Genomic DNA, 17,722 nt, shown 5'->3' with positions numbered 1-17,722 from the left:
TAAACAAAGGAAACAATTTGCTCAAACATGATGGGGAAATTTATCAATCAGTCTTTTAAACCCTCTGCACAGCAGGCCCTCAATGGATCAGGACAAATTTCCCTCCCAAAAAAAGGGGATGTTGGCACAATTAAGCATGGAGAAACAATACAAATTTGAGAGGATTTTATATCAGTATTTGATAATTACATGAAAAGCCTGAAATCTGAGATGATTTAATAGCAATATTAAATAATTAAACTGAAAAGAGTGAAAATCTGAAGAGATTTAGATCAATACTTGATTATTTGGAAAGTGGGAAAATTGGAGATGTTTTATAGAATATTTGACAATAAGCAAAGGCAAAAATCTGAAGAGATTTCATAGAAATATTCAATAAAGGGGCAAAATGTGGGGTGGGGTATAGATAAATGTTCCATAATTTGAGATACAGGGGAAGCTTAATGGATTTTATATGTTTGCTAGAGAGAAAAGTGGAAGAACTGGAGATAATTTTTTTCCGAATCAATATTGAAGAGCGATGAAGATTGTTTTTTCAATATGGAAGAAATAGCAATAAAATGACAAAGTCTAAAGTTGGAGACATGGGTAGCATGCTTTTTAATGGCCTTTCTTTAAAGGTGCCCTGAAGAGGAGTCTCCATCTCTGGCCATCTTCAAATCCTTCCCGGCTGCCTTCCTGGAGGATGTGTTCGTTAAACACAGGTGACTTGCCTTGGATGACTGGGTAAAATGAACTGGTGTATGATACACAGACAAGATGATCTTATGGTCCCTTCTGGATCTATGAAAGGAGAATAAGACTCGGGCCTGTGCTCTTTTGTGCTTCTCTGGGGCCATGCGGGAGGTCTAAGAACACTGGGGAGTGTTTCCTTCCTAAAAACAAAGACACAGTTCGGCGTTTTCTTCTTCCCAAACATTCTCTCCCCCCACCATCCCGGTAGCTGAAGGGCCGGGGGATTACAACCCCCCCATGTGTGTTGGGAGATTTCTCACACTGCAGGTGGGGATGTTGAATCAGAAGACAGATATTTTCCGTCCCACCCCGGCACAGAGAGGCGCTAGGGAAGGGCTCTCCCCGCACCGACCCCGCAGGGGAGCAGCAGCGGCTCAACCCGGCTTCCCGGCTCACAATAGAGGCGGCAGCAGCTGGTAACAGATTTGAGTGCGGGCCAGACCTGCAAAGGTTCAGCAATCCCGTGCTTCGCTGCCCCTTCCTCCCCGCCCCCCCCAGCACCCAGCAGCTATCGCGCGCAGCTACTCCAGCCCCTTCCTGTGCCCTGTATCAGCAGCCCGGGCTGCAGCGCTCCGGGACCGTGGCTTTCTGCGAGGGCAGCAGGCAGCCCTGGGCTCTGCCGACACCAGCCCCTGAGCCGGAGCCTGCAGGTGAGGGGCGAGACCCAGGGAAAAGGGCTGGGGCCGGGCAGGAAAGTGACTCTGCACCAACGGCCCCTCCTCGCCCCAGCTCTGCTCCAGGGGGCGGGGGTCTGCGAGTCCCAGAGCTGCTGCCCTCCCTGACCCCCCAGGCTCAGCTCTGCCCCCCTGAGCGCCTGCAGGAGCCGAGCGAGCTCCGGTAGAGCGAACACCCCGGTCCGGGCCGGGCCATGGACTGAGTCTCCCAGCCCGAGGGGAGGGGGCAGACGGGGGAGAGACTGGCAGGGCCAGCAGGAGCTATCGGGTGACGGACGTCAGAGGCACCAGCCCTTCGGGTTCCCGGCTGGAAAGGACCTCAAGGAGGAGAAAGTCCTTAACACTGTGACAGCAATAACCTCTCCTGTAGCAGAGCAGCTGGAGGTAGACGTCAAGCCCCCTGCAGGAAGGGCAAAGCAGAGGCAGACCCCCACTGGGCTAAGAAGCTGTCAGAGAGCTGTACTGCAAAGGGTCTGATATTGCTCCCGAAAAATACCCTAGCAGGCCCACACTACTCCAGCACTGAGGTTTACTCATGTTTTCTAAATTTTATTTCTATTTCAGCATAAGGCAGAAATTGTCCCTTTGCAGACAAAGGGCTGACACATACGTCAGTGTCAATAACACCAAAAAAGGCCAGAAAACCGTATTGCCAGCCCCAGCAGTTGAAAAATCATGACTGGGTCCCCCCAGATCAGGAGATTGAATGCTTACAAATCATGAGGTTTTTTTGAAAAACTGAAATTCTGCTTCTTTTCTCTTTGCCCTCTGGATTCTGTACCACTTTGTGTTTTTAAGCTTTTCTCTGCAGCCACAATGGCTAGAAACTTGGTTTTCACCAAAATAAATAAATAAATCCCCCCCCCCCCATTCTGACCTGATCACTTGAGTCCAGGAGGTGGGGTGGAGCTTTAAGAAAAATGTGAACTATCCCATGAGTCACAGTGTGAGAATTGGCAATTCTGACATAGGCCCTTCTCTTGGAAATACTAAATCCTCAGTGGGTTCAAAGTTAAGCATGTGTATGAGCGATTGCAAACTCCAAGCCTGGTGTATGAAGTATCTTAGGGTAAACTCCCCCTTGAGCAAATGTTAACTCAGCCCTAGACAGAGCAGATGAAAATCACTATTAACAGAGCAGATGAAAGTCACACCTGAGCCAGGCTGCCTTGATGTGAGCTGGTGGCTCGAGGGGGACATGGAACAAACGGCTGTGTGCATTCCTGCAGAAGAGTGAGTGCTTTGAGACTCCTAAGGCTCCACATTCCCTAGATATCTGGCTCCCCAAATAGCCTCCACAAACGTTCTGATCCATTTGGATCCCACTTGTCTTCAGTGCAGGAAGGGGCTGGCTTAAAATCATGGAATGTTCTTAGTAATAAATATTCCATGGCTACTTAATTCACCCTGATCTTGTCTGGTTTCTTTCCCCCTTCGCAGGATTTTAGATTTTCAAAACCCAGCGTGGTCTCTAGATGGAACAAGGGGAACAGCTGTGGGTCCCAAATCTCCAGGGTGCTGAGGAAAGGGAGAGTCCAGGACGCTCATGGGCAGGTGAGGAATTGGCTAAACAAACTCTGAAATCTCTGTGGCATTTCCCTGGGGCCTGTCAGCCTGGACTCAAGTCCATTTCCAAACAATGAGTTACATATAGTTTCAGGCGTTGCCCCCTGCCTAGAATCCTGCAGCCAGTTTTTGTGGTTGTACAACCTTGTTTTTCCATTTTTAAACCAGAAGGCTCTTCTCTCCCCCATAACTATTTGGCAGTTTCTCCCCTGTTGTTTGTGGGCATCTAACACTACAGGAGAGATAGCGAAACTTCCATGCCAAGTGCTGGCACTAGCACAAAGCAGACTGGGGTGAAAATAGAAAAAGCTCTCTAAGCCCTTCATTGACACTGACATTAAGTGTCACCTGCAGCAAGTAGAGATTTTCAGACAGGAATGTTAGTTAAATGGACAGTGTCAACTTAAAAATATCTGATCTCTGAGGGCACTAATCTCCCATTCCTCCCTCACTGCAAGTTTGCTTTTTCCAAAATACTGTGCAAGTAAATGCAGCTGGAGCATCAGTTTGTTAGTTTATCTTTATTGGAGTTAAAACATCTGATTGTTTTAGTCTGGAAACCCAGAGCCCTCCTTACAATGTTAGTTACACTCACTCATTGTCTTGTGTCTATGTGGGGCTGTTAGCTCCAAAATTAGAGGCACCCCATAATGGCCTGCCTACCCCAATAATTCTGTTAATTTATCTGTTTTGGTAGGTAAAAGGGGATGCATTGCCAGGGTTTTACCAAGGGGTTTCTCTCCAAACTTTGAAGGACTCCCCAGAATAGATTAGCTCTGTTGATTCTTGGAAGGAGACAGATACAGGCTTCCTCTCAAAGGATTGACACTCAGGTAGTATTCTTTGAAGACAAAAATATTCTTTATTTAGCACAATATTGCTTAATACAAATTTGTTAAAAGAATAAAGAATCCATAAAATTTCTTAACAAGGCATAAACTCTATTAGCACAGATACACAAAATTGCAATACCATACAACTGAAAATAGCGTCAAGTGGTTATGTTCCACATGTGATGGCCAGACACACAGACTGTTGATAGCAAATCCTTACACATTTAAATCATAACAAACATACACAAACATCCAGTTTTATTACCCCATGCATACACATTCACACAGTTTTATTCTTTATAGGAGAATTATCCTGCTTACTTTCTCTGCTGTCTTCTTTTCCCTCTGACAGCTCCTTCTGCTCTGTTACTGTTATTGGTGTAGCTACTGCTCATTTCTTCTTAAGTGATTTTAACTCTTTTCTTCTTATTCTTGATTTTCCTTCTGTTCACTCACACACTAGAACCTTCCACTTGCCTCATACTGAGTGAAATCTGCCAGTTTTCTGCCTTAAGTACAGATTCTAGCCTTCTCTGGTTGGTCCTTTCCTTTTTATGAACCAGTCATGGGTGCTAACCTATCTGTCAATCAAACCAGACCGGATTGAAAACTTGTGCCTTTTTTGACTGACCTGCTTGAAGATTTACCTCTTGTCTGACTGACCACTCCCTTCTGGTTTTGGAGTGACCTTTATTTCTGCTCTGCCTGCTTGCCTGCCTGCTATTGGCCAAATCTCTCCCAGACCTCCATTTTGGATTTCTCTGACTGTGACTGCTTCTGACCACCATTTTGTTATTGCTAGCCATAACCACCTAAAACTATCTTTATTAATTATTAAACCTCTGTAATTATAAACAACTAAGTATACTCTAACACTATGATTCACTGTCACCACTCTGTTTTTTATTATTTTAAACAAGTTTAATTTTGATCTCTCCCCACTTCAGCTAGTGGTGGTAGTGTAGAAGTCTTAGTGCTGTATTCCTTACATAGAACAGAGCTGCTGAAAAATCTCTTGTATCAGGGTGCTGGCGCCTGGATCAGCCATTCCACTGGCATGCTGGTGCAGAGGACTCAGCGGCAGCTGGTTTTAGAGCTGTGTTGCTCATCCCTCCTGAAAGCAAGTCTGAAATTCCCCAGAGCAGACAGGCTTTAAACTGGACTCTTGAGCTGCTCCTCGAGGCAGGGATCATGTCTCTGGCTGTGTTTGTAGAGTACTGAGCACAATGGGGCCCGGATCCTGCTTGAGGTCTCTGAGCATGGCCTGACTATGAATAATAACAACTCTATTGCCCACATTCCCTCCCCTCCCCGAGCCTGCGGCCTTGTCTGCATTAGAAACTTAAATGGTTTGTAATTAGGCTGGTTGTATTGAAATGACCCAAGGTGTCGGCACCAGCCCTGCCGAGTTGGTTTTGGAACACTTGCACTGCCTCAATTCAGCTGGCATGTCCCTGAGGTTCCTGGCCTTCTGGCCATTGCAAACGCCATCCTGGGCCCGTTACATCCGTTCAGAAAGCTGATACAAAGATCATCTTCCTGGCTTGTGCTGTCACCATGGTAACTCCCCTCGACCCCCCACATCCTCCTGGGGCCTCTCTTCAATGCATCAAATATAAATGACTTGTGTCACTTTTAAGGCCTTTCACAGGCTTGCCCTGCCCTACCCACCATCTGCTCTGCCAGCTATATCAGCCACGTTGCCCATCAGTCTGCACTGCCCTCAAGTTTCCTGCCCCCACCCACTCCCGCTGTCCTCTGAGCATGAGAGGAGCTCACTGTAAACTATACAAAGCCACTCCATTTTCTCCCTTCAGATACCTCCTTAAAATTGACCTCTGCCATGGTAAGCGCTTCAGGGCAAGGGACTGTGTGTGTATGTGTGTGTGTGTTTGTACACGGTGCCTAGCTTCATGTGTGTGCGCGTGCACATAGTGCCTAGCTCTGTGTATGGGTATATGCAGTGTGTATACGGTGCCTAGCTGTGTGTAGGTGAGTGTGCCTAGCACAGTAGGGCCTTATACGCATGATTAATACTATTTAGAGGGTAACTTTCTCCAGCATGCACAGAGCCTGGGGATTTTAGTGCTTCCTCTCATTATTGTTTCCAGTTATGGTTTCTATTGTGGCTGCTGAACCTGACTCGCTAGGTTCATTCATTCCCCAAAATGCAGTTTCTTGAAATCTCACTCCCCTGCCCTGCTGCATCCTCTGACAAAACCCTTCCATTATCACGGTGCTGAGCCCTGCACTTGTGCTCATGGGCCCCAAGATTCCCTCTGCTCCTCACACTCTCACTGGGCTCAGTTCTGGCAGTGAGAAGCAGCTCCATGCAGCTCCATCCCGGGTTATGTCTCGTCTTTCTGAGATCCAGACGTGCTGTCTGCAGGGCCGGTGCAAGGATATTTTGTGCCCTAAGCAAAACTTCCACCTTGTGCTCTCTTCCCCCCCCCCCCCCCGGAGCATCACTTATAAACTTTCAAAAATGAATACTGCATAATGTGGCATCGTTCATTAGAATTAATACACATTCAGCTTGAAAATTGATTAATTTCATTATTTAGTCTACATATTTAATGAAAATAAATGAATAACCTGACAGGGGTGGGGCTGGCTGGCTTTGGGCACGGGGTTGTGGCAGGGGTTGGATGGAGACAGGGGGTGTGGGGCTGGCTGGCTTTGGGCACGGGGGGTGTGTGGCAGGGGTTGGATGGAGACGGGGTGTGGGGCTGGCTGGCTTTGGGCAGGGGGGGTGCGGCAGGGGTTGGCTGGAGACGGGATGTGGGGCTGTCTGGCTTCGGACAGGGGGGTGCGGCAGGGGTTGGCTAGAGATGGGAGTGTGGGGCTGGCTGGCTTTGGGCAGGGCAGGGGATGCGGAGCTGGTTGGAAATGGGGTGTGGGGTTGGCTGGAGACGGGGTGTGGGGCTGGCTTCGGGCAGGGGGTGCGGCAGGGGCTGGCTGGAGACAGGGTGTGGGGCTTGGCTGCGGGCAGGGCAGAGTGTGCAGCAGGGGCTGACTGCGGGCAGGGTGGCGGGTACTAGGGGCGTCCCTAGATATTCTGGGGCCCTACGCAGCCTCCAGGTGTGGAGGGGTGCCCCAGGCCTCTGTGGGGGAAGCAGTGGGTGGCAAGGCCTCCTCAGGGTGGTGGGGCTGGCTTGGAGGGTAGGGGGGAACCACCCCCCAGCACTCCCCGGTGGCATAGGTGGCAGGTTATATACATTTGCGGTGCTCGAGCACCAGGAATATTCAGGGCTGGGGGCCCTGCTCCAGCAATATTTGGAGCTGGGTCTCTCCCCCGGCCCTGCCTGGATTGGGCCCCGGCCCCTGCGGGTCTCCCCCCCACCCCCGCTCTGCCGCGTCCCTGCCTGACAGAAAGCAGCATGGCGCCTCTCCCCTGCCTGCTCATGCTGCCTGAGTAGAATGGCTCCTGGCAGAACTGCTGTCTGCTGCCCCAGGGTCCTAGTGCCCGCCTACCCCTACTGGCAGGGCAGGCTGCCCTTACCCTGTGCTTCCGCCCTCGCCCTGAGCCTCTTCAACACCCCAAACCCTCATCCCTCCGCACCCTGATCCTCTGTCCCAGTCCTGAGCCCCCCTGCAGCATGAACCCCTCATCCTCAGCCCCACAGCCCTCACCCCTGCACTCCCTCCTATCCCCAAACTCCCTCCCAGAGGGTGCACCACCTCCCCTTTCCCACATACCCCTTCCCACCCCCAAACTCCCTCCCAGAGCCTGCACCCCTCACCCCTTCCTACACCCCCACCCCCAGCCCAGAGCCTGCACCCAAACTCCCTCCCAAAGCCTGCACCCATCACCCCTCCTGCACACCCACCCCCTGCCCCAGCCTGGAGCCTGCACCCAGCACCCAAACTCCATCCCAAAGCCTGCACCCTGCACCCCTCCTGCACCCTAATTTCCAGCCCAGGACCTGCACCCCAGACCTCGCCCCCCCAACCCTTCCCAGAGCCTTAGGCAGGTGGGGGCAGAGTTTGGGGGGGCGGGTTCTGGGCACCACCAAAATTTCTACAAACTTGCCACCCATGCCCGGTGGCGCAGCTGGGGCTGGGTCTCTGCACTTCCCCCCGGTGGTGAGTGCAGGCCCGGCCCTGCTGCAGAGCTCAGGGGAATGGCGGCAGGGTGGGGCTGAGCAGAGGTGAGGGATAGCTCAGTGGTTTGAGCATTGGCCTGCTAAACCCAGGGTTGTGAGTTCAATCCTTGAGGGGGCCACTTAGGGATCTGGGGCAAAAATTGGTCCTGCTAGTGAAGGCAGGGGGCTGGACTCAATGACCTTTCAAGGTCCCTTCCAGTTCTAGGAGATTGGTATATCTCCAATTATTTTCTGCAGAAAAGGACCTAGGGGTTACGGTGGACGAAAAGCTGAATATGAGTCAACAGTGTGCCCTTGTTGCCAAGAAGGCTAATGGCATTTTGGGTTGTATAAGTAGGGGCATTTCCAGCAGATCGAGGGATGTGATCATTCCCCTCTACTCAGCACTGGTGAGGCCTCATTTGGAGTACTGTGTCCAGTTTTGGGCCCCACACTACAAGAAGGATGTGGATAAATTGGAGAGAGTCCAGCGGAGGGCAACAAAAATGATTAGGGGGCTGGAGCACATGACTTATGAGGAGAGGCTGAGGGAACTGGGATTGTTTAGTCTGCAGAAGAGAAGAATGAGGGGGGATTTGATAGCTGCTTTCAACTACCTGAAAGGGGGTTCCAAAGAGGATGGATCTAGACTGTTCTCAGTGGTAGAAGATGACAGAACAAGGAGTAATGGTCTCAAGTTGCAGAGGGGGAGGTTTAGGCTGGATATTAGGAAAAACTTTTTCACTAGTAGGGTGGTGAAGAACTGGAATGGGTTTCCTAGGGAGGTAGTGGAATCTCCTTCCTTAGAGGTTTTTAAGGTCAGGCTTGACAAAGCCCTGGCTGGGATGATTTAGTTGGGTTTGGTCCTGCTTTGAGCAGGGGGTTGGACTAGATGACCTCCTGAGGTCCCTTCCAACCCTGAGAGTCTATGAGTCTATGAGAGGTGGGGGCCCTGGGGCAGAGCCAGAGCAACCGGGGGGAGCAGCACAGTACCCCCGGCGGCCGGAGGAGGAATGACATCACTTTCTGGCCGGCCGGAGCGGATCAAAGCCGCAGCGCCCCCTTACACACCGGCAGGGAGAGGGTTACATGTTTAACCGGTACCGGGTGAGCATCCCAGACATTTTGGGCACTGCTTTTTGGCGCCCTCAAATCTTGGCGCCCTAGGCGGCCGCCTAGTTTGCCTAGTGGTTGCACCGGCCCTGGCTGTCTGTGTATTTGAGGGGCTCCTTTGATGATGTGTGTCTGGCTGTGTGTTCTGAGCAGAGATGTGGGAGTCCAGTTCCCCATTAGCAGAGTGGCTGGACTTTGAGACCCTGGAGAGCTGGCAGAGATAGCTTTGAAGTAGAGGTAGCTGGCAGAGGTAGCTTTCACTGCTTTGAAATGGGCTGGGGTTAAAACCTGGGAACATTCTCTGTGATAAATATCCCACAAAGATGTAATTCACCCTGGTTTTGGAAAAGCAATGTGGTCTCCCATCTGGAATGAGGAGAAGAGTTACGGTGTCTGATCTTCAGGGCAAGGGAGACCTGCACAGGTGAGGAATCAGTTAAACCAGCTTGGGGGAAAACAGGAAATGAAGAAAAATCAGGTTCCCTTGAAGGGCTCATGAGTGGTCAGGATTGTCCCCAGCCGGTGTCATAACCTCATGGCAGATGTCACTCATGGCTTCCTGCCCTCTGATTCACACCTGGCAACAGCTGCATTTCCCCAGAGTGTTTGGATGGGATGTGTAGGTTCAATTTGCCCCCTCCTCTCAGGAAGGAGTGGGAGGGGAATTCAGCTCCTGGTGTACTGATCTCCCCGGCAGTTACTTTGGTTTATTCCCCCTGGCACAGGGAATGACTCCTGTCTGGATTCTGTCTCTGTCCCAGCAGGTGATGGGACGGTGAGTGAGAGTGAGGAGAAGAACCCTGAGCAGGAAGGTCCTGAGCAAGTGGAACTGCATGAGGTGGGACCAGGGAGATCTGATGGGGATGTTTCCCCTGAGCTGGGTGAAGCCTGCGGAAGTCAGGGCAGGTCAGAGAAGGAGCAGGAAAGCCACCCAGAAGAGAGACAGGAGAATCCCGGACACATTTTGGGACATTTGGGGAGACACAATGACTCTACAATCCACAGGGGACTCTGCCTCGGGCAGAAACCCAACACGTGTGAGGACTGTGGGAAAAGCTTCAGCCTGAGGTCAAATCTGATCACCCATCAGAGACTGCACCTGGGGGAGAGACCCTACCAGTGCCCGGAGTGCGGGCGCTGCTTCAGCCAGAGCTCACATCTCATCACACACCAGCGTCTGCACACGGGAGAGCGGCCCTACCGGTGCCGGGACTGTGGGAAGAGCTTCAATGTGAACTCGGACCTGATTAAACACCAGCGAACGCACACGGGCGAGAGGCCCTACCCTTGCACCGAGTGTGGGCGGCGATTCAGCAGCAGCTCCAACCTCACGAGGCACCAGCGGCTGCACACGGGCGAGAGACCCTATCGGTGCGAGGCCTGTGGAGAAAGCTTCCGGGACTGCTCATCCCTCACAATCCATCAGAGGGCGCACACAGGAGAGAGGCCCTATGTTTGCCCCGACTGTGGGAAAGGCTTCACTGACAGCTCCCTCCTCATCAAGCATCAGAGGACACACCAGACAGAGAAGTGCTTTAACTGCCCCGACTGCGGGAAAAGCTTCTCCACCAGCACGTACCTGGCCAGGCACCAGAGAACCCACCTGGCTGAGAAGCCCTATCGGTGCGACGAGTGTGGCAGGGGATACAGCCAATTCGCTCACCTCACCACCCACCAGAGAGTGCACACGGGAGAGAGGCCCTACATCTGCCCTGAATGTGGGAAAAGCTTCACCACCAGCTCTGCCTTGACCAAGCACAAGAGAATCCACACGGGAGAGAGACCATACGTCTGCCCCGACTGTGGGAAAAGCTTCACTCAGAGCTCAAACGTTATCACCCACTGGAGACTCCAGCATGGGAAATCCCTGTGAGACCCTTAGCATGGTCACCACGGGAACAGCAGCTCTGTCCACCCCCAACCCCAGCCTCGAAAATCCCTGTGAGAGCCCAGGACGGCCACAGGAACAGCAGCTCTGCCCATGCCCCATCCCTAGCCGGGAAAATCCCTGTGAGACCCTCAGCACTGATGCCATAGGAACAGCAGCTCTGCCCATCCCCCACCCCCCGAGCCTGGGAAATCCCTGTGAGACCCGCCCCCCCCGCCCCGGCACAGCCGCCACAGGAACAGCAGCTCTGCCCATCCCCCACCCCCAGCATGGTCATCCATGGGAACAGCAGCTCTGCCTGCTGATTCCCACCCATGGCACCAGCCTTTTGCCTGCCCTTTCATGGCATAGCAAGCGGCAGCGGCCAATGACCCCTTGGCTTTGTGGGTTTGGCTCTCCTCAGTGCTGTTGAGACTCTCTGCCTCCTGCTGATCTGGTGCAAGGGAGAGAGAAGAAACCTACTACTGGTGCCAGATCCTTAGAGTGAAGTCTTCCCATTTCCATTCCCATTGCGCCTACCCCAGTGCTTTAGGGCTGGGGTCATACAAACCCTCTCCCCTCCAGCACGGTTGTTGATTTCCTGCTGGGTCTGGTCAGTGCCTGTCACATGTTCATAAAAGTTTCATTCCTTAAACTCACGTGTTTTCTTGAAGAGCAGCTGTAGTGCTGGTGTCAGCAGATCCAGCAGACTAGCTGGGGCCTGTGGAGGACATGGACAGTGGGTGGGGATCAGTGGGGGAAGGAAGCAGGGTGCCATTAGAGCTGAAGTTCTGGTCCATAATGATCAGAGCTCAGAATAATGCCAGCTAATTTCCACAAAGATTATTTGAATTTGTGCCTGGGTTTTCTTTGGCCCTGTTCATGCCCATTTGTGATCATTTGCTCTCAAGCAATTGTGCTTTATTAGCTCAGGTGTTTGTGGAAATGAATTTCCAAGTTGCCCATGTGAGTAATCTGTTAAACCAGATTTTAAATCCAAGATCATCCAGCCAAGAACAAACAATACCGTGTGACTTACATGGCCCAGTACAACTAAGGAACACACTTGATAGTTCAGCTATGGAGTATTTGCAATTAAACCAGAGAGTGGGAAACCATTTGAAGGGATACTCATCCAACAACCAGTACATCTGAGGAAATCATGATCTATTTGCAGATCTACATTGCAGGCAAATATGCTCAATTCCTGGAAGAAATTCATCATTATGAGCAAATTGCTCATCTCTTCAGTATGAGCTAATTGTTCATCTTTAGCAATGAGATGCAGAGATAATGAATCCCAAACAACTTATCCTGTATTACACAAAATGCCTGATCTCGGCTCATTTCACCTTAAAGCAAGGAAGTGATGGGGTTTCAGTGCTATTGAACAATTCTCATTGATCACAAGGATTTGAATCTACTGGGTGATTGGGCAGCACAGAGGCAGGTGAAGTTCAGCACAGAGAGGAACAAAGTGAAGCATGTTGGAAAGAACACTTTGTGTTAGGCAGACATGCTGAAACGAACTGTAACCACAAAGGAAAAAGGCCGAGGGGTCATTCTGGGCAGCTTAGTGTAAATATCCTCTCAAGGGACAGCGATGGTTTAACACAATCCAGAAGCTGGGCTGCATTAATAAGAATGTAAATAGGGTCTGAATGAGCTCTCCCCTGCAGGGGCGGCTCTAGGCATTTTGCCGCCCCAAGCACGGCAGGCAGGCTGCCTTCGGCGGCTTACCTGTGGGAGGTCCCTGGTCCTGCGGATTTGGAGGCAGCCTGTGGGAGGTCCGCTGAAGCCGCGGGACCAGTGGACCCTCCGCAGGCATGCCGCTGAAGGCAGCCTGCCTGCCACCCTCGCGGCGACCGGCAGAGCGCCCCCCACGGCTTGCCTCCCCAAACATGCACTTGGCGTGCTGGTGTCTAGAGCCGCCCCTGCTCCCCTGATAATCTAGAACTGAGCTGCAGGGAAAAGACTTCAGGAGCAGACTGTATTTACACTGATGCCTACTCTGCATAGGTGCGCAGCAGCTGGAGCTGCTTTGCCAAAGTGATCAGTTCTGGCTGGTTTTGGGTTACAAATCACTCTAGTATTTGAAAGCAGGGGCAATGAAATGTTGTTATCCTGATTGGACAAGTAAAGGGCAGCAGAACTGTGCTTAGCCTGCCCTGATTGAAAGGGTCACCTTAAACTGAACCTCACTTGCTAAGCAGGGGCTAGAGATGTCAAATCCCTATGAAGGGGAGAGGCTTGTATGTGATGTGGATGCTGTTTAAAGAGTTTTAGGCACCATTTGATCCTTCCTCCTCCTCCAGGGTTTAAAACCAGCTGATTAGATTCAATTGAGAGTTATCATTTCTGCTCAGCCATTACCACAGCTGAATCCCTGATAGCTAGTCTAGGGGCTATGTCTTGGACCTGATGAAGGGAGAGTGGTGAAATGAAGGACAATGCAGAAGTTGGACTGTCAGTGAGGTTCCCTCTGACCCACTGAAGTCACCTGACTTAAGCGGTGGAACCTCAGAACATGGTGTCACAGAAGTGGTGGTGAACATGCAACAGCAGCAGCAAGTGACCAGAGGCAGTGGCAAGCAGCCAGTTGCAGAGGTGCATAGCAACTGCAGAGACATAGCTCATTGCTCCCACGCTTTCTGTGGGTGGGGAGGTGAACCTTTATGAATGTACCTCGGAATTCTGGGTCTTCACTGACCGAGGACCGCAACTGTGATTGAGGTGCAGCAGTGGGAGAGGTGAGTGACACATCTGTGTTAAAGGGACATTCATTCATTGGACTCTCCCACTGCAATGTGGGAAATTGAGGCAAAAGATACTGCCCAACACACTGTGGTCACATGCTTGGAACGTGGTTATGGTGTTTTCCCAACTTAACGCTTGGTTCCTTTTCCCTTCTAATAAAAGTTCTCTTTTGTTATACATGGACTCAGTGCTTGCACGTGGGGCAGTACTACCTCTTAGAAGCACCCAGAGGTGGTGGTCAGTTTTCCTAGATTCCTGGCTGGAGGCTGTAGCCGGTTCTGTTTTGTATTGTTTAAGAGGGGCCCTGAGATATTGAATCCAGCCCTTGTTGCTGTTGTCACTGCCTGTCAGAGAAGGGTTCCATTAGCCCAGGTAATGTGACTGCAGATGATGGTTATGTCAGTCAGTAGTGTTGTATGGTGCACTCACATCTCCAGTGTAGTGTTCAGTACCAAGAGGCCAGTCCAGGAATTCACGGTCCATTTTCATAAATTTTTAAAATCTTGAATTTCACAGTTTCAGATATTTAAATCTTAAATTTCATGGTGGTGTAATAAAACAAATATGTATTTTAAAATGGCAGAATATAAACATGTCAAGCCCTTAAGACTCAACGTTTCTCAAAGTGGGGGTCTCGACACAAAAGGGGGTCGCAAAGCTATTGAAGGGGGTTCACAGTATTGCCATCCTTCTGCGCTTCCTTCAGAGCTGGGTGGCCTGAGAGCAGTGGCTGCTGGCTGGGTGCCCAGCTCTGAAGACAGCACCAATGCCAGCAGCAGCACAGAAGTACGGGTGGCAATAATGTGACTTCCCACTACAATAACCTTGCAACCCTCTTTTGGTTCGGGACCCCCAGTTTGAGAAATGCTGTGTATTTTTGTATACTTTTACCCTATAGTATAGAGTAAAAGTATACAAAAGACCAGATGATATGGGGGAGCCCAGATTTCATGGTCCGCGACGTGTTTTTTTGTGGCCATGAATTTGGTAGGACCCTACACATGAGGTATATAGTGGTTCCTGGGGCTGTCCATTATTTCTCAGTGTTGAGCCATGCATCCTTATCACCGCATTTCATTCCCCGTTCAGAGAAATGGGAGTGTGGATCCTCAGTATTACAGAGCTCACCTCCCTGTGTGTCTGATGTCAGCTGAGATCATCTGAACTGCCCTCACACATCTAAACAAAAGAACCCCTGACTCCTACTGGCAGAGCCCCTCAGCCCTGCTCTCTAACCAGGCAGATTGCCAAGGGACCCACATTCCCCATCCCCACCCCTCCCACTCACCACAAGCCATGAAGGGCAACCCAGAGAAGGTGGCAGTAAAAGTGAAGAGATGGGACTGGCCATTTCTGCCACACTGCATAATGAGATCTTGCCCACCCCACAGTCCAGGAAAATCCCACCCCCAAGCTGGGTTGGTGGGAAGGAGCCAGGGGGTGGCAGAAATCTCCCTTCAGCCAGAGGAGCCAGTACCTATGCTCAGGTGATAGACCCCCTTCCTGCTCACAGGTTCCCTACAAGCCCCAGTCTCCTCTCACTCTTGTCTCCCACCCTCACTTTCCAGTAACGCCACCTGCTGAAGAACCCCCCAGCACCCAGGTCATTGCCACCAGGATTAACTCGTTCTGGATTGTTGGGCCAGTCCTCCCATGTGTCAGAGTCTCATGTGTCTTCGATTCACAGACAGGATGAGCCGTATCTGGATCCAGAGTAACATGCATGGTGGAAGAGAGTTGCAGGGTCAGTGTGAGGGGCAAGATCAGTCAATGAACTAAAAGGTATTAACCTGTCTCCCCATTAATCACTCTTTAATCTCTGTGTCAGGCTATCTGGCATGGCTCACAGCTGAGAGTGCCTGTCTCAGGGCTAGGGTGACCAGATGTCTCAAATTTATAGGGACAGTCCTGATTTTTGGGTCTTTTTCTTATATAGGCTCGTATTACTCCCCACCCCCATCTCGATTTTTCACATTTGCTGTCTGGTCACCCTACTCAGGGTAGACTGTCAAAAACAGGGCAGACACCCTAAACTGATGGTTTGTTCTGTAATTAGATTTCACCAAGCCAGTAACAAATGTGAACTCCTGGATCATTGTATCAGTCTTGCCATGGAGTCACGGATAGTCCCCTTAGACTCGCCAGCCTATTTTGCCACCCAAACTGGACTTAGTGATAAATGGACACTTACACCAAAAATCACACAGCACTCAGGTTGCTCCCAGACCCCAATCACTTACCCCAGGTCAATTGGTATCCTAGATCAGAGGTTCTCAGTCCGTGAGCTCCATTCAGGTGGTACGCAGATAGTTCCCTCCATTCCCTGGGTGGCCACACACGAGAGAATGAAGTGCCACTCTCCTAATTAGTAGAGCTGTGCAGGCATGGCTCCACTAATTAGGTGCCTGGACCCTGGAGAAGACGTACATGTAAGGTGAGGTGGTGGCCTTGGAGGGAATAAGGGGTAGGTGGGAGGAGGCAGTGGGGTGAGAAGAGGGGGTGAGGGGAATTTGTGACATGCAGGACTGTGGCAGCCAGAGAAAGAGGCGATTTTCCCCAGCTCCAGGGCTGCAGCTGCTGGTGAGAGATGGCCCTCCTTCCCAACCTCTCTCTGTGGCTGCTGTGGCAGGGGAGAGACCCCCCACTCTTTCCCAGCCCCAGCTCGGGGGCTGCTGCCTGTGCGGGAGAGAGGGAGAGACCACCCTCCTTCCCAGCCCCAGCTCAGGGGCTGCCATGGTAGGGGAGAGAAGAAGAGACCCCCTACCACTCCTTCCCAGCCCCAGCTTGGGGGCTGCCGTGGCGGAGGAGAGAGGGCACATCCATCACATTAGAAAGGTAAGACTACTGATATTAAAATACGAGTTGTGAGCTTTTATTTGTAGAACAAAAAACATTGTTTTTTTTTTTAATATAGTGCTTTTATCCAAAGCATCTTACAATAGTTAGCTAACGGTACAAACAACATTTGGAAAGATCATTAAGTGGTTTGCCGAGACCCTCAGCAATTTTCAAGTGATCCGTGGAAAAAAAAAGTTAGAGAGCCACTGCCCTAGATCTTACACCAAGGACAACACCTGTAGCTGGTCCTGTAATAAACTATCTAAAGGTTTATTAACTAGGAAAAAGAAATGAGAGTTATGTACAGGTTAAAACAAGCCAACAGATATACACACACTAATGAGTTATCTGTGGTTCCTAAAGGTGACTGAGGTGTGGTAACCTCAAACTATCTTTCAGGGTGGACCCAGGTTGACCTTGGGGCTCTCTGATTTTGTTTAGTGTCTCTGGCTCTGTGAAAGTTCAAAGAGCAGAGGTGAAAAACAAATTCTGGGGTGACCCTGTTTTATCTTTTATGATTAGTCTTCCAGCCTATGAGGGGAATGCTCTTGCACATAAGATTTCCAAGGTTTGATAGGGCCATTCACCAATCCTTTGTATTGTGATGTTCCTTAATGGCGCATTTAATCTTGATAGGCCTAAAAGGAGGGGTGTGTGTGGGGGAACAATTCCTGTGCCTAGGTTCACAAGTTCAGAGCAAACATTTTCAAAGTTATATAAAGCAAAATGTACATATTTCCTGATAGCCTGGAATAGTGACATTACAATTGAGATTAATGCAGGCAGCAATTTACAAGCAGTTCATAGCATCTAAACATGAAATACATTCTTACAAGACTAATACCTATTTTGAACAAAATTAACATACAGGTGAACTGGTCTGGTTTTCAGCTATGAGTGTGTCCGTTCTTAGCTAACACCTTAGCCAGAATTGACACTTGGTTTACCAGCATCACACATGCAACTGTATGAGTTGTGCACACCATCATGCACTTCTTGAGAGAGAAACAATTTCTGGACTGCCCAGGCTGTGTCATAGATGCCTCCTACAGGGGGTGTGGAGGAGCAGTGTTCGGGGCGGGGGGCGGGTGCCAGCTGCTCCATGCATCCAGGTCAGTTGCCCCATATGGGTGCAGGAGGAGAGTGCAGGGGTTAGGGGTGAAGTTGGCACAGTGTAGAGGTTGGGGCACAGAAGGGGTCAGGGGTTGGGGATGCAGGAGGGAGGGGCAGGAGTTGAGGGCGCAGGAGGGGGCA

At 50.7% G+C, this 17,722-nt stretch overlaps 1 protein-coding gene across 1 annotated transcript in view; it reads left to right on the top strand.

Moving 5' to 3' along the window:
- Window positions 1-1,080: 1,080 nt before the first annotated feature.
- Window positions 1,081-17,722, top strand: part of LOC123345985 (zinc finger protein 883-like) — a 40,075-nt gene continuing 23,433 nt past the window's right edge. Inside the window, exons 1-3 of the mRNA XM_044983130.1 lie at window positions 1,081-1,385; window positions 2,850-2,963; window positions 9,768-10,795. Coding sequence (XP_044839065.1) covers window positions 2,885-2,963; window positions 9,768-10,795 — 1,107 coding nt within the window. The 5' untranslated portion in view covers window positions 1,081-1,385; window positions 2,850-2,884. The remainder of the gene's footprint in view (window positions 1,386-2,849; window positions 2,964-9,767; window positions 10,796-17,722) is intronic.

The sequence above is a fragment of the Mauremys mutica genome, chromosome 12 (genome assembly GCF_020497125.1).
Source record: "Mauremys mutica isolate MM-2020 ecotype Southern chromosome 12, ASM2049712v1, whole genome shotgun sequence".
NCBI lineage: Eukaryota > Metazoa > Chordata > Testudines > Geoemydidae > Mauremys > Mauremys mutica.
This window is presented reverse-complemented; position numbering and strand designations above follow the sequence as displayed.